General features: G+C 40.6%; 1 protein-coding gene across 4 annotated transcripts in view; it reads left to right on the forward strand.

Moving 5' to 3' along the window:
• The window catches only part of HACE1 (HECT domain and ankyrin repeat containing E3 ubiquitin protein ligase 1), a 612560-nt gene that overhangs the window by 451310 nt on the left and 146496 nt on the right, over window positions 1–14754 (forward strand). For all 4 annotated transcript variants that reach the window (XM_068135928.2, XM_068135929.2, XM_078768515.1 and 1 more), the window contains 2 exons: window positions 5028–5139; window positions 13767–13864. In XM_068135928.2, coding sequence (XP_067992029.2) covers window positions 5028–5139; window positions 13767–13864 — 210 coding nt within the window. The remainder of the gene's footprint in view (window positions 1–5027; window positions 5140–13766; window positions 13865–14754) is intronic.

Raw genomic sequence — 14754 nt, forward strand, 5'->3', positions numbered from 1 at the left:
TGTAACTTGCTAAAATTACAAACTGTTCCTAAAATAAGGAGCTACACTTAACGTTACTTTGAAAATGTGGCTTGCTCCTTTGAAGTCCACTTTTACATCCAAACTTGATGACTTGAATAAAAACTTTTGATGGAAGGATCACGTTTTTAAAAAGTGAAATAACGATTAGCTTCTCTGCTCACTTCTGTTCAGAAACCTAACTCGACTATAACAAAGGATACCCAATGAAAGGAAAGTAAAAAGAATAATCGCTGTGGTTCTGGGTTATGCAGTTTTTAAACAAATGGATCCATAACTTTAGATAATCTTGACCAACAAAGACGCATCTAAAGAGTCCCTTGGCTTGCTCCCTTTACGTCATCGGGCTCATAAATCCCTTGGCAGAGCTGGATGGTAAAACAAAACATGGAAACGCTTTTGTTCACACACTTGTGATGTCGTTTTGAGCCTTGTGCACAGTTTAACGCAAAACTATGTTCTTAGGTTTGTGCAAGATGTTTTTTGACGTTTGTACGTACTTTTTTTGATTGGCAAAATACGGAAACCTTCTCTTTAGTGGACTATTTTTTTTATCTCCGCCACCAAAGGTTGGACGGAGGTTGTGTTTTCACCATTGTTTGGTTGTTTGGTCTGTCTGTCTCCCTATCTGTTTGTTTGTCAGTGACTTGGACGGATTCGGACGAAACTCGGTGGAGGGTTGCGTGTGTCACAAGGAAGAATTGATTCAATTTTGGTGAAGATTCAAACTCGGGGGAGGGTTACGTATGTCACAAGGAAGAATTGATTCGATTTTGGTGAAGATTCAAACTCATTGGAGGGTTGCGTATGTCACAAGGAAGAATTGATTCGATTTTGGTGAAGATCAAACTCGGTGGAGGGTTGCGTATGTCACAAGGAAGAATTGATTCAATTTTGGTGAAGATTCAAACTCGGGGGAGGGTTACGTATGTGACAAGGAAGAATTGATTCGATTTTGGTGAAGATTCAAACTCATTGGAGGGTTGCGTATGTCACAAGGAAGAATTGATTCAATTTTGGTGAAGATTCAAACTTGGGGGAGGGTTGCGTATGTGACAAGGAAGAATTGATTCGATTTTGGTGAAGATTCAAACTCATTGGAGGGTTGCGTATGTCACAAGGAAGAATTGATTCGATTTTGGTGAAGATTCAAACTCGGGGGAGGGTTGCGTATGTGACAAGGAAGAATTGATTCGATTTTGGTGAAGATTCAAACTCATTGGAGGGTTGCGTATGTCACAAGGAAGAATTGATTCGATTTTGGTGAAGATTCAAACTCAGTGGAGGGTTGCATATGAGACAAGGAAGAATTGATTCGATTTTGGTGAAGATTCAAACTCATTGGAGGGTTGCGTATGTCACAAGGAAGAATTGATTCGATTTTGGTGAAGATTCAAACTCGGGGGAGGGTTCCGTATGTGACAAGGAAGAATTGATTCGATTTTGATGAACAGTCAAACTCGGTGGAGGGTTGCGTATGTGACAAGGAAGAATTGATTCGATTTTGGTGAAGATCAAACTCGGTGGAGGGTTGCGTATGTCACAAGGAAGAATTGATTCGATTTTGGTGAAGATTCAAACTCGGTGGAGGGTTGCATATGTGACAAGGAAGAATTGATTCGATTTTGGTGAACATTCAAACTGGGTGGAGGGTTGAGTTTGTCACAAGGAAGAATTGATTCGATTTTGGTGAACATTCAAACTCGGTGGAGGGTTGCGTATGTCACAAGGAAGAATTGATTATATTTTGGTTTCAAGATCAAACTCGGTGGAGGGTTGCGTATGTGACAAGGAAGAATTGATTCGATTTTGGTGAAGACCAAACTCGGTGGAAGGTTGCGTATGTGACAAGGAAGAATTGATTCGATTTTGGTGAAGATTCAAACTTGGTGGAGGGTTGCGTATGTAACAAGGAAGAATTGATTCGATTTTGGTGAAGATTCAAACTCGGTGGAGGGTTGCATATGTCACAAGGAAGAATTGATTCAATTTTGGTGAAGATTCGAATCTGGATCCTGATCAGAGATTCTTTGAAGTGATTCTTCACTTTTGGGAGACGGGGCTAAAACCGATACATAGCAGCATATCTCAAAAAGTGATGGACGAGTTTTGACAAAACTTGGTGGATGAGTTTGCTGGGTGACAAGAACAAGGTGATTAGATTTTGGTTCAGGTCCGAATCCAGACCCGGCCTATCAGTGGATACAAAACATAAACTGTTCAGCCTGGCGGAGGTATGCGCTCTACCGAGTGCTGTTCTAGTTACTGTCTTCAGCCGCATTGCAGTAGTTTCATGTCGTTTGTTGATTTTTAGTGTGCGCATTTTATTTATTTTTTACATTACTCTCTTTGCATTAGATGCATTACTCTCTTTCGACGGTGAAGTCTTTACACCGAAAGTGGCACCATTTTGTTGGGCTTGTAATAATTAACACTGGGTCCAGAAGAGAGAGATGGAGTCCGACAGAAACAGTACACTGGACGTGCTTCTGCTGCAAGAAAATAATAATGTAGCTTATACAGCTTGTAGTGGCAACTATATTTGGTTGAGAAAAGTATCTCACTAACTAAAAAGCTGCTGTTAGGGAAAAATTGTTTCTTGTTACAGTAATTGGGAGCTATATTTGCCCCGTCATGGTATTGCTCCGAGCAGCCTTAATAACCCCCAGTACCAGCAGGCCCTGCTTTGTCACATTTGATTGCAATATAAGGTCCAATAAGACTACATTTGTATTTCATTAAGCTTAGAAATGCTTGGTTTGCCATAACCTGACTCACTACGAAAACCCCTTACCCATTGTATTAAGAACTTTACTGCATCTTCCCTGAACTAATGATTGAATTAAATAATAAGTTTGTCTCGAAATCCTTTTTACTGTTACGATCGCTTGCTGCGGTCCCATTGCGCTTTCTTTCTTTGGCTTTCAGGAATGCTTTGAGGAATGCGATGGGACCCCCAACGTAAGACGTTTGACTGATTTTGGCGTCGAAATTTTGGTTACAATTTGGGAGGTTTTTTTGCGAAACTTCAAATCGCAGGCCTTGCGTAAAATCGTTGTTTTTCATATGAATTTATGCATGCACATATTAAGCAATGCATAAATATATGTATGAGTTATTCACATTAATTTTTATACCGTTTAAGCTCTCGAGTCTCATGGCTAAAGCGGATGCTGAAGTCTGTGCCTTTCCTCGCAGTCTGCCTTTGGGGGGAAATGAATAAAATTCTGCACGTTCCACTGGATAATCACAGTCGTGGATATTATAAATAGTATTCAGTGATTCCGAAATGTGCGATTAGCTTTTGTGACCCGAACGTGAAGCAATAAATTGAGTGTTTTTTAATCAGCTCCTTTGGACAAACAGTTGATGTTTCCATGTTGAATGATTTTGATTTTTGTAATGAAGAAATTCTCTTCAAAGTTCGAAACAACAGGTACCAAAAGCTTAATCTCATGATATATATATGTGCATGGCTACAATCCAGGGTACACTAAGTGTTACATCTCAGTGGAAAAATAACGTTTCAGGAAACAGTAAGTATGCTGTATTATGTTGTTCTGTATATATTGGAGGATCCAAGTTTGATGCATCAGACCTGCTGCATGCTTCGTTTTCACCAAAATGAAAACGAGAATGCACTTCGCATGCTGGATTCGTGCATAACGCAGCACCGGAGGACACGGACACGAAAACAAGTTCTGACGTCATCCGTAAACGGGTGGTCGTCTGCCAGCGAGTGACTGCTTTGCTATCACAACAAACGGAACCCACGTTACACATAATCAAGTTTCGAGCGATGCGGGTTTCTTTTCACTTTTGTTGGGATGTGATTCGTGCATAATGGGGGACACGGAAAAAAATACAAGATTATCGCGAAAAAATTTTTTTTTTCTGATTGATCGATTGAATAAGCATCAAGGGCATTCTTCTTAAGGTATTTCTTAACCTACACATCTAGTTCATTTTACGAGTCCTTCGTGATTTGAAAATTAAACTGACATCACAATTATTGTGAATTTGGTGGACACCAAGCGTTATGCACGAATCACTTATTTTGCCACGCATTGCACATTTCAAGGATTTTGGAAAATGTAAAAAAAACAACAACACCAGGAGACATACTAGACATCAAACATTCCATTGAATTACAATTTTAATCATCAATGCATATTTTTATTTCAAGACGATGAAATAAAAATTGACATCGAGAGAATGTAACATTTTATTTCGAAAATATGCCATTTTTGTCTTGTTTACTCAACCATCGCAAATCTAAGTGCATGATATAATGTGAAAATCAGGTTTTTGCAGGTCCTCAAGACGATTTGCTACAACATAAAACCATAGGTGTCTTTTCATTCAGTTCATTTTTTTAAATTGAGGGCATTTTATTTCATTTGTGTAAAAGTGTACCCAGTATTGTAGCCATGCATATATATATATATAATGGCTGTATGGGACACCTTGCTGGCAGTTCTCCACTGATGATATGAAGGTCGCATAGTGACTGATATATATATATATATATATATATATATATATACATATATATATATACATATATATATATATATATATATATATATATATATATATATATATATATATATATACAATATATATATATATACATATATATATATATATATATATATATATATACAATATATATATATATACATATATATATATATATATATATATATATATATATATATATATATATATATACATACATATATATATATATGTATATACAGTATATATGTATATATATATATATATATATATATATATATATATATATATATATATATATATATATAAATAAATAAAAATAAATAAATAAATAAATGTGATTATACCACAATGGCTCTTTTTATTTATTTATTTTATGTGATCTAATTCTCATGATGGATGGAGCTTGGACATAAGTTCGATTAATTACAATGCAGCTCAGTTCTTCATATTTTTTGTTCTTCATCTATCTATTACATCCTCTACAGCCTTTCAAGGAGCGCTGCGATTGGTTCTATGAAAACCTCCTCACTGACGAACAAGATCCCGACATGATCCATTGGCCGGTTAGCGAAGATGATGTGTTGCTTGTCAGTCGAGGTATGTGAGAGGGAGAGCATGATGGAACTTTTGGCTCAGCAGGTGACTTGTTTATACTGTATTCTGTTGTACCTGCCTGCAGAATATTTGCATTGTACACCATGTTATCCATGGCATTGTGTAATAATTATTCGCTTGTTGACATGCAAAGACTTTGCAAACTCATGTCACAACAAGTATATTATGGGACGAAGCAGGACCTGCAGGGAGAAATGTAACATGAGTCCTACATTGTCCAAAATACCATTGAAATAATGGTCTGTCCTTTGATAAGAAGAAGATAAGATAATGATAAGAAAGGACGTTGCCAACCCGCATCCACATCATGCAGGTCTTTCATGTGGATGCAGTTGGCAGGAGGAGAAGGGACGTTGCAAATTTTATGTGGAAGGAGGGTGGTGGAGAGGGACATTAGATAAGTGAGGGTGCAAAGAGTGGAGATGCTCAGGTTAGAGCGGTATGGAGAGGAAAACGATTGATCCATGCAGCCCGCCACACAAGAAGATGGGACTAATCGCGGCCATGAAAGTGATTATCGTAGACTACTGCATAGATTGAATCGTCACCTACGTAAGTTAAGGGAGGGGGGGGGGGAGCGATAAATAAATATATGGAATGAGAATCAAATGATGTAAAGATAAGTTGCAAAGATTTTCCAAAGGAGGTTAAGATTTCAAATGTCTTCATGGTTTGTTTTTTTTGGAAAATGCTCATTATTAGCTATTTATCAATCCCTGGTTACTTGAAAATGACTGGATGCATTTATTTTATATTCAGCACGTGTACGCAATAACATCTGGGCTTGACGCATGTAAAATGATTTTGAGATCGGAGCCAAAAGTTATGGGCCAAACGATTACCCAATTTTGGCAATTACACTATTTTTTTTTGATGAGAGAGAACAGTACAGGATTGTTTATGCTTTCAGGAACCATTATTTATTTATATACACTCCACTACCACCACACAACTTTGAATTACTTATTATTTACACTTTACCATTCCACTGCCTACATATTGTATCCTGCCCCTCGCTATTCCATCTAGACGAGACGGATTTCTGAGAAATGTGAATGTGAGGTGCATTTTTGGGTAAATGTTGGGAACCTCACTTTTTAACATAACTAGGGTATGCTGAATTCGAATAACCCGGTTCCCAAACCGAATTTTGAGTTTTTGACCTTCTAATTAGTATAAACAAAATGGCCGCCAAATTGCCATTTTTGGACAATTTCTTTGAACAAGCATTTATATATCATGTATATACATGCAGCTCTTTTACTTTAACTTTACAACTATTACCCCAAAATGCACCTACAAGCTTATACATGGCCTTTTTTCATAAATCCGTCGAGTTGGTTCACGAGTTATCAAACGTAGTGACAACTATATTCGCCATGGATGTGTGTCTGTGTGTCTGTCTGTCCGCAGCATAACTACCCGATGGTATCATCTGATCTTGATGAAACTTTGGTGGGAGGTTGATATCATGATCTAGTTGTGTCCTGCCTAGAGAGGGCGTATCGCGCCCATTGTGGGCGGAGCCACGCCCGAAAAAGTTGTCTTTTTAGGGGGTAATCAATTTCAAGCTACATCTTCTCCGAGGGGTTTGGTGGAATCTGACAGGGGTTTCGATATTTGGTTAGGCCAATGTCATGTGTCTAGCCCCACGGAACTCGATTTTTAATTTTCGCCCCAAGGTCAAGGTCACAAGGTCACAAAATTGCGAAAAGTCGATTTTTGATGGTTTTATTACATTGTTCGCTTCCTGATAAGGTGAAATGTCGTACATGTTTTTATATTATCACATACATCATGAAATACAAGTTTTCCAACAAATTTAAGAATCTTCGACCTTTGACCTTTGAAGGTCACAAAGGTCTAATTTAAAAAGTTGTCGGAATCGAACCGAATTTTCGGTATTGTGTAGCTAACTAACCTCATAACTGATTATACATTATTTTCTATCTCATTTCAAGGTCAGTAACCTTCGTTTTGACATTTCAAGGTCACAATAGTCAAATTTTCAAAGTTGTCGGAATCTAACCGAATTTTCGGTATTGTGTAGCTAACTAGTCTCATAACAGATAATACATTCCTATTTATATATTTTCAATGTCGGTTTTGACCTTTGTCATTGAATACCGCTCGCTCGTGAACCATCGTCGTCTCCTGACTTGTCTATATTATGGTTGGCGACATATTGAAAGAGACATTCAAACTGATATTGAAATTGGACACGATAAAATGGGAAATGGTTTTGATAAGACAATGTTTCGTACAACCATTTATTCTAAAATTAAGTATACATGGCCATGAAGCACAAACATTCAGGAATGTCACACATGTTGTTTTGCCAAACTACATCAAATTCATACAAGGGGTCCGATCATCACTCTGTTGCTGACAGGCACACATTGATGTGCACCTCAACTCTGAATAGCGACAATTGCAGCGTCGAGTCTTGCATTGCTTCTGGCATGCACAACAAATCATCTCGAGGCAACTTTCTGGGATTGGACTCAGTGACTTCAGAATATGCTCTAGTCCTGAATCACCACGTTTCTATCCCATTTCCACAGGTGCAGGAAGGTCAGGTATGGCACAATGAGCATTTATCCATACCATGGCTTGATAGTGTACTCGCATCAAATGGAAACGAAGAGCATCACTTGTCGGTGACATTGCTTCTGGATTACCAGTCTTGGAGAACAACATATGGCGTGCTGAATCAACAGAGGTTGTTCTGTGCACATTATATATTCTGCAGACAAACGCTTCTGCAGATTTGATTGTCTCCTCTGTGAGTTCACCGATGCCCAAGTTCAAAGTTTAGCCTCAAATATATACTACAGGTTTATATTAACATTTGTATAATAAAACTGTGGGCTGCACTGGAATGAAGATTAGATATATTACCAAATAGATTAGATTGGATTACCACATAGAGCTGCATATACATATACATGATATATAAATGCTTGTCACAAGAATGTGTCCAAAAATGGCCATTTGGCGGCCATTTTGTTTATGCTAATTAGAAGGTCAAAAACTCTAAATTCGGTTTGGGAACTGGGTTATTCGAATTCGGCATACCCTAATTATGTTAAAAAATTAGGTTCCCAACTTTTACCCAAAAATTCCCCCAGAAGCTTATACATGCCCCCAAATCAGCAGAAGTCTGAACTACAACCTGAAGTGATTGTCAGCCCACTTGGGGCTTTTTATTAAGGTATGGTCAGGAGCTTTGACCTCCATGAGGACTTGCATCATTTTTTTCTTTTGTAACCATTTAATAAGTACTTTTTTATTTTGGATAAACAATAATTGTAGAAAGGATTATGTTATATTCCCATTATTTTTGGTTGAAAAGTTAAAAACAGCAGTTTTTTATGTTCAAATCATAGACAAAGGGATGATATAATATTGTGCTGTAATTTGTAGCTACAGAGCATTTCCAAAATCATTACCTTTCGTAGTGTAGAGCTTGCCTGTCAAATGTAGATTTGCGTATACACTCATGAAAATGACAACATGGAATTTTAAGGAACATTCCAAGTAAACGTGAAAGTAAGGAAGCACCGCTTGGCATCGACTTGTGATGAGGGCAGCAGAATAACCCGGCCAATAGAGCATCCACTGTTTGTACCTGTGTCTGACTTGAATTGGAATTTTATATGACTAAAGTATGACACACACTACCAAATTTTCTCAGAAATTCCACCTCATGTGTCGTACATGATGTAGATTGTAGATCAGAAAGCGTCTCATTGTGACTCTTTTGGGTCTATGACCAGAGCCGTATAGGCCTCATGAGTCTCGATTAACAGCGAATCTCCAATGACAGATCAGATAAAATTTCCATGATGAACAGAGGGGTGAAGTTCTTGAGAAAGTACACAATTCACGTGATTTGAAATTTCTGTTCGGAATCGAGGTTGAAAGACTGAAAATTCGTTCCGAACGACTTACAGGGCAATATCTTCCTCCTCCATACCCCCAATTTAAAACAGTTCATTTTTGGGAGAGCACAGATATACGTGAAGTTATCATTCCAAATGCACGTTCACATTTTGCTTTTTGTATACAAAGTCGAGGCTGGTGGAGGACCTGGAACATAGACTGGATCAGGATGTAACAGAACAAAATTAACAGGTAGAAGGAGAGAGTGAAACACACCAAGAGTAGGGTTGAGGAACAAATACAGGAAGACTTAGACAAATAAGGGGTGTGGGAAGGAAAGAGGGGTGAGACAACGCATGGGGTGGATAAGATGGATAAAGCCGCAAACTCCCAAGAAGAAAGACCCTGGAAATCTGGAAGGAGGTTAATGGGGGTGGAAGTTAACGAGGGTAGATAAGATCATTGTGTTGGATTGGTGATGATCTGAGATGGTGGACTTGAAGACCTGGAGGGAAAATGAGGTTGAAGAGAATGTGGAAGTTGGTTCCACAGCTGGGAAAAGAGAAATGATGAATGAGTGGAGGTGATGAGAGATTCAGGGTTTTGGGAGTTTCACCAGGCGGGGGCTACAGGTGGACAGAAAGACCGACAGGGGTTGCATGGCCAGAAAGGAGGCCGTAGAAGACAGAGAGACCACCGACCTGTCTCCAATGGTAAAGTGATAGACCCATAGACTCAGCTTCATCAGAGATTCCAATGATCTTGAAGTCCTTGCTTTCCACAGCATCAAGCTGAGCAAGGTGTGAGGTGAGGTTGACAGCCCGGCGGGTAGAACGGTATTTCTCACAACATCTGATGAGAATCTGGATGGAACTACCTCGGTGGCAGCTTAAACGTCTGACTTTGATTCCAAAATAATCATTTTAGGGATTTATCCAGCTATTTTCCACTTCGATGCATCGACTTTCGAATTCCAGCAGGGGGAGAAATGGGTCATGGGTGAGAGTCGGTGTTTTGAAAGAAGAAACTCGGAAGGTAATAACTCTAGGGAAATATGTACGTCTAACTTCCATAACCCCAATTTTACTTCTCAGCACGAACGTCTGCATCCACATGTTCATCGGAACTCTCAACTCGTTCAAGTTCGAGTAACAAGCGATGTCTGCGCCATTCTCACAATTCTCAGCCGTGGCATTTGGCATTTGACCAGTGAGAGAGCACGGGCATCTGCCACGGTTCAAATCGATCCGCAAGTTTACCTCCGACCTACTTCCAACACGAACTTTCTGAAGCAATCCTACGATTTCTTTTTTCGACAGGAGCTCACATGTCCTGCCGATTTGCCGACTTTCGCCATCAATTGTCTGCGCAGGCACCACCCAGGTCCAAACCCAAGGCAGATAGATAACCTCGCAGCCTGAATAATCCCTGGAAACGTCTGATGGCGAGATTCGATTTGAGCTGAGTGCCGGTCCCTGCCAGAAGTCCAAGGCACATTGTAGGTTTCAAATTGTATTTATATGCTCGTTATATATGCAACATTATAAGTTTGATGCATTGGAACATAAAGCTGGCATTGTTAATAAAAGCATGATTACAATTCGGAGGTGACATTTGAAAGCGTCTCTAATGGCTTTTCTCCGGTGATGTGCTTGGTTATAAAAGTTGCTGCCTGGGAGAGTGACGGCACAAGGGCCTTTAATGAGCCTGCCGCTGGCTAGTCGCATGACCTTTGAGCGGTCACAGCTCCTGCAGGACAGCTGAGAGGACATGCATCGAGATGGAACAGAGTTCTCGCAATTTCACCGCAGACGTGGCCTGATCTTCGTGTCAAGCCCTGGCGAAGCCAGAAGTTGCCCGGTTTCAGTTAAACTCTGGCTTCTTGAACACGACTTGAAAACATCCCCTTCCTCACCCCCATAAAACATGCTCAACAGACTTCGATCTGGAAATTCAGATGCTAGGGATGACGAATCCCCATCCTCGAGCCCCGTGCGTAGTTCACATCGACGACCAGGCAGGTTGTAACGACGGGGCGGCCCTGGGTGCCTCCAGAATAGAGAGGATAATGTGATTCGTGGCACCAGACACGGTGCAGGCTGCTGGAGGCTAATTCCCTCCCTTTGTGTTCCTCCGGCTCCCATGCCCTCCCTGACGGATTGGCTATTTGATATGACAGTGGTATCTACTCCATGCGCAGACCTACTGCCTGCGAGATGAAGTACGTCATAGGTAATTCCTGCACCTGAAAGGTGCAATTTTAAGTTGACTGAACAGCAAAAAAAATCTGTCCGCTTTGCTCGGAATTGCTTATAGGATTTTGCGGTTCTTTAATACAACAGGAACCGCATTGTTTTCCTTGATACCGAGGCCATTCAACCGTTTGATGCGCAGGCGCTGGCAAATCCTCGGCTTTCACGGCTCGATTGCCCCGGAAAGCTCCGCATCCATGATAACTATGCACGTGACTGCTGCTCGCATGTTGGTTGCTTACGATACCATACCTGGTGTGCCAATTGAGTTATCCCGTTATCCTAAACTCTGTCGTGTTTTATAACTGTGCGTTATGTCATTGCCAATATTCTTTACTCCACCTATCCCAGGTACACCCCTAATAAATTGGCCCAAAATAAGTTGCGATCTGACGTCGTCAGGATGGGACAAATGCTCTTTTCAATATCTGTCTTCCTTGGGACTTGGCAAAGGAGAAACCATTCTTCATCTGTTCTATTTTCTGGAGAGTTAATCACTTCCAGGTGTTGCAGGCAGATGTATCAGTCACAGATGATTTGTTCTGGGCAGATAAACAGGAGTCATGAACATGAGTGAGGCCACTCAGGAAGGAGATGGGTTTTTTTTGTCTTGTTTTGTATGGGCAAGGTACTCACACGATCAGAGAACCCTCAAACTCTAAATACTTAGGAAATTCCATCTATTACGTTTGTTCTACTGATTCGCGGGGAGTTGAATGATTTTATTTCCTTCTTCATGCAAGTTCAAGGTTCTCTTTTGTCAGTGGGAAATAACCACAGCACAAGGGATTCTTTTCGCACTTTCAGGCATCCCTCCCACAACCAAAATGGACATACTGCCTTTGCTTTCTCGTCTTCTCATGTTTGCGTCCTCGGTCGTGCTTTCCTTTTTCGCACGGATACCGGGAGAAGTCAAAACAAAACCTGAAGACCAGTTATTTTTCGACCTTTTACGACGTGCATTGCTCCTTTTCATGCTCTAATAGGTTCTCTGCATTAGCACACACAGTAATAACCCACGTGATATTTGCTGACCACACTGCTCAAGCCTGGTGTTGGATTAGCGGTTAGGGTGCCGGCTTGGGATCCGAGGATCCTGGGTTCCGAATCCCGGTCGATCGCTGAATTAACGCCAGGGGGGTTGACTCAGCCTGTCATCCTTCCGAGGTCGGCAAATCGAGTACCAGCTTGCTGGGATGAATGATCCCGGTGTGTACCCCGGTTTAGAATAGGTACACCGTATCCCTGCGCATCGTAAGAGGCGACTAATAGTCAGGGGGCATAATCATAATTATAATTATTGTTCACATCGTTCCACAAGCACCATTTTTGGACCAGAGGGAGATATTACCATAACCTACCCATTTCGAGAGAGAGCCAAGCTGGTCTCCCTCTGTGGTGGCCATATTGGACAAATCCATGATGGCCGCCATCAGAAGTAAGGCGTTGCAATAACTTAAGAACCAAAAGTAGTAGAACCATAAATAACACCACTTTGTAGGGGTTTTCGAGCGTGAGGAATCCATTTCTGGTGTTATTTTGCCGATTCGAGATGAAGATCATGTCATAAGGTCGAATTTAAGGACATGTTTTGACAAAAATACATGTTTTTCGTCCATATAGGATCAATGGATACAGTGCCATGCTATGTTATCCAAACTTAATCATTTTATGAATGCATTGCAGTAATATACATGTACTGTATATAAGATGACGTAAAAATGTATTGCTAATGATAGTTTCTTCGTGTGTAGGTTGACATTCCAGATATAGAAGGTGGACCTTAATCATAACATAAGCAAGACAGACAGGTTTTCCGTTCCAGTCACCATTGTGACATCACCAGATAGCCGACAACAATCCAAAGCATTACATATAAGTTGATACATGTGTATTAAATTAATTAAAGGGTTGGCGTCAGGGAGGGCATCCGGCCATAAAAACATTGCCTCAAACAGGGAACCATGATTGTCATGGGGCCCGAAAGGCTAACCCCCGCTCTAGCATGGAAAAATGGCCTTAAAAAACGATCATTCATACGCAGCATCTGGCTGCTGATTTACATCATTACCAAAGCAAGGATGTGCCCACCATAGATTAGAGCAGGATTTTGAAAACTCGGCCAAGCGTAGAGCATTCCCTATGAAGGATGATATACCTACTGATGTGGTGCCCTACCTGCAAGGAATCAATAGGGCGGTTTATACCGCTTACAATCGGCCGAGTAATCCTACCCAGACTACACAGTTCAACGATGGCAATGCTACTGCTGAGCTATCCTATCACCCCAGGCCTAGTTTGAGAAAGTTTTACAATCAAAAACATGTTTCCATCCCTTTGTGTTCCTTTCTGTCCATCATTTCTATATCAGATTGCATGACTGGTTATCTTGCCTGTGCTTTCCATAATAATGTGCAAAGCCGTATAAGCATTACAAAATCTTGGGTTTGCCTGTGTTGTCCGTGCCCGCAGAATCCCTATTCCAGAGTAGCTGCAAGTTGGTTTTCAAGGCGAGCAACGAGAAGCTGAAAAAGGGGATCGCTGTTCGCTTTCGTGGGGAGGAGGGAGTGGTGAGTTACCAGAGGAAGGAGTGAGTGTTATATCAACGTGTTGCTTGAACCTCGTTCATTTCTTGCTTTTATATGCTCTGATGAAACAGATAACTGTGTATGAAAATAATATCCATAATCACATATTTCCTTTACATACAGTGCATTCAGAAAGTATTCAGACCCCTTCACTTTTTTCGCATTTTGTTATGTTGCAGCCTTATGCTGAAATCGTTTATATTCATTTTTTCCCTCATCAATCTACACTCAATACCCCATAATGACAAAGAGAAAACAGGATTTTAGAAAGTTTTGCAAATTTATTAAAAAGAAAAAACTGAAATATCACATTTACATAAGTATTCAGACCTTTTGCTATGACACTTGAAATTTAGCTCAGGTGCCTCCCATTTATCTTGATCATCTTTGAGATGTTTGTACACCTTGATTGGAGTCCACCTGTGGTAAATTCAATTGATTGGACATGATTTGGAAAGGCACACACCTGTCTATATAAGGTCTCACAGCTGACAACGCAAATCAGAGCAACAACCAAGCCATGAGGTTGAAGGAACTGCCTGCAGAGCTCAGAGACAGGATTGTGTCGAGGCACAGATCTGGGGAAGCCTACAAAAAAAGATCCTGCTGCATTGAAGGTTCCCAAGAGCACACAGAATCTTGTTTCTCACAGTCTGAGAGTCCTTTAGGTGCTTTTTTGCAAACTTCAAGTGGGCTTTCATATGCGTCTTTCACTGAGGAGAGGCTTCCGTCTGGCCACTCTGCCATAAATCCAAGATCGGTGGAGTGTTGCAGTGATGGTTTTCCTTCTGGAAGTTTCTCCTATCTCCACACAGGATCTCTGGAGCTCAGCCAGAGTGACCATCGGGTTCTTGGTCACCTCTCTTAGCAAG

Source organism: Myxine glutinosa, chromosome 14, assembly GCF_964187855.1.
Source record: "Myxine glutinosa chromosome 14, kmMyxGlut1.1, whole genome shotgun sequence".
Lineage (NCBI taxonomy): Eukaryota > Metazoa > Chordata > Myxini > Myxiniformes > Myxinidae > Myxine > Myxine glutinosa.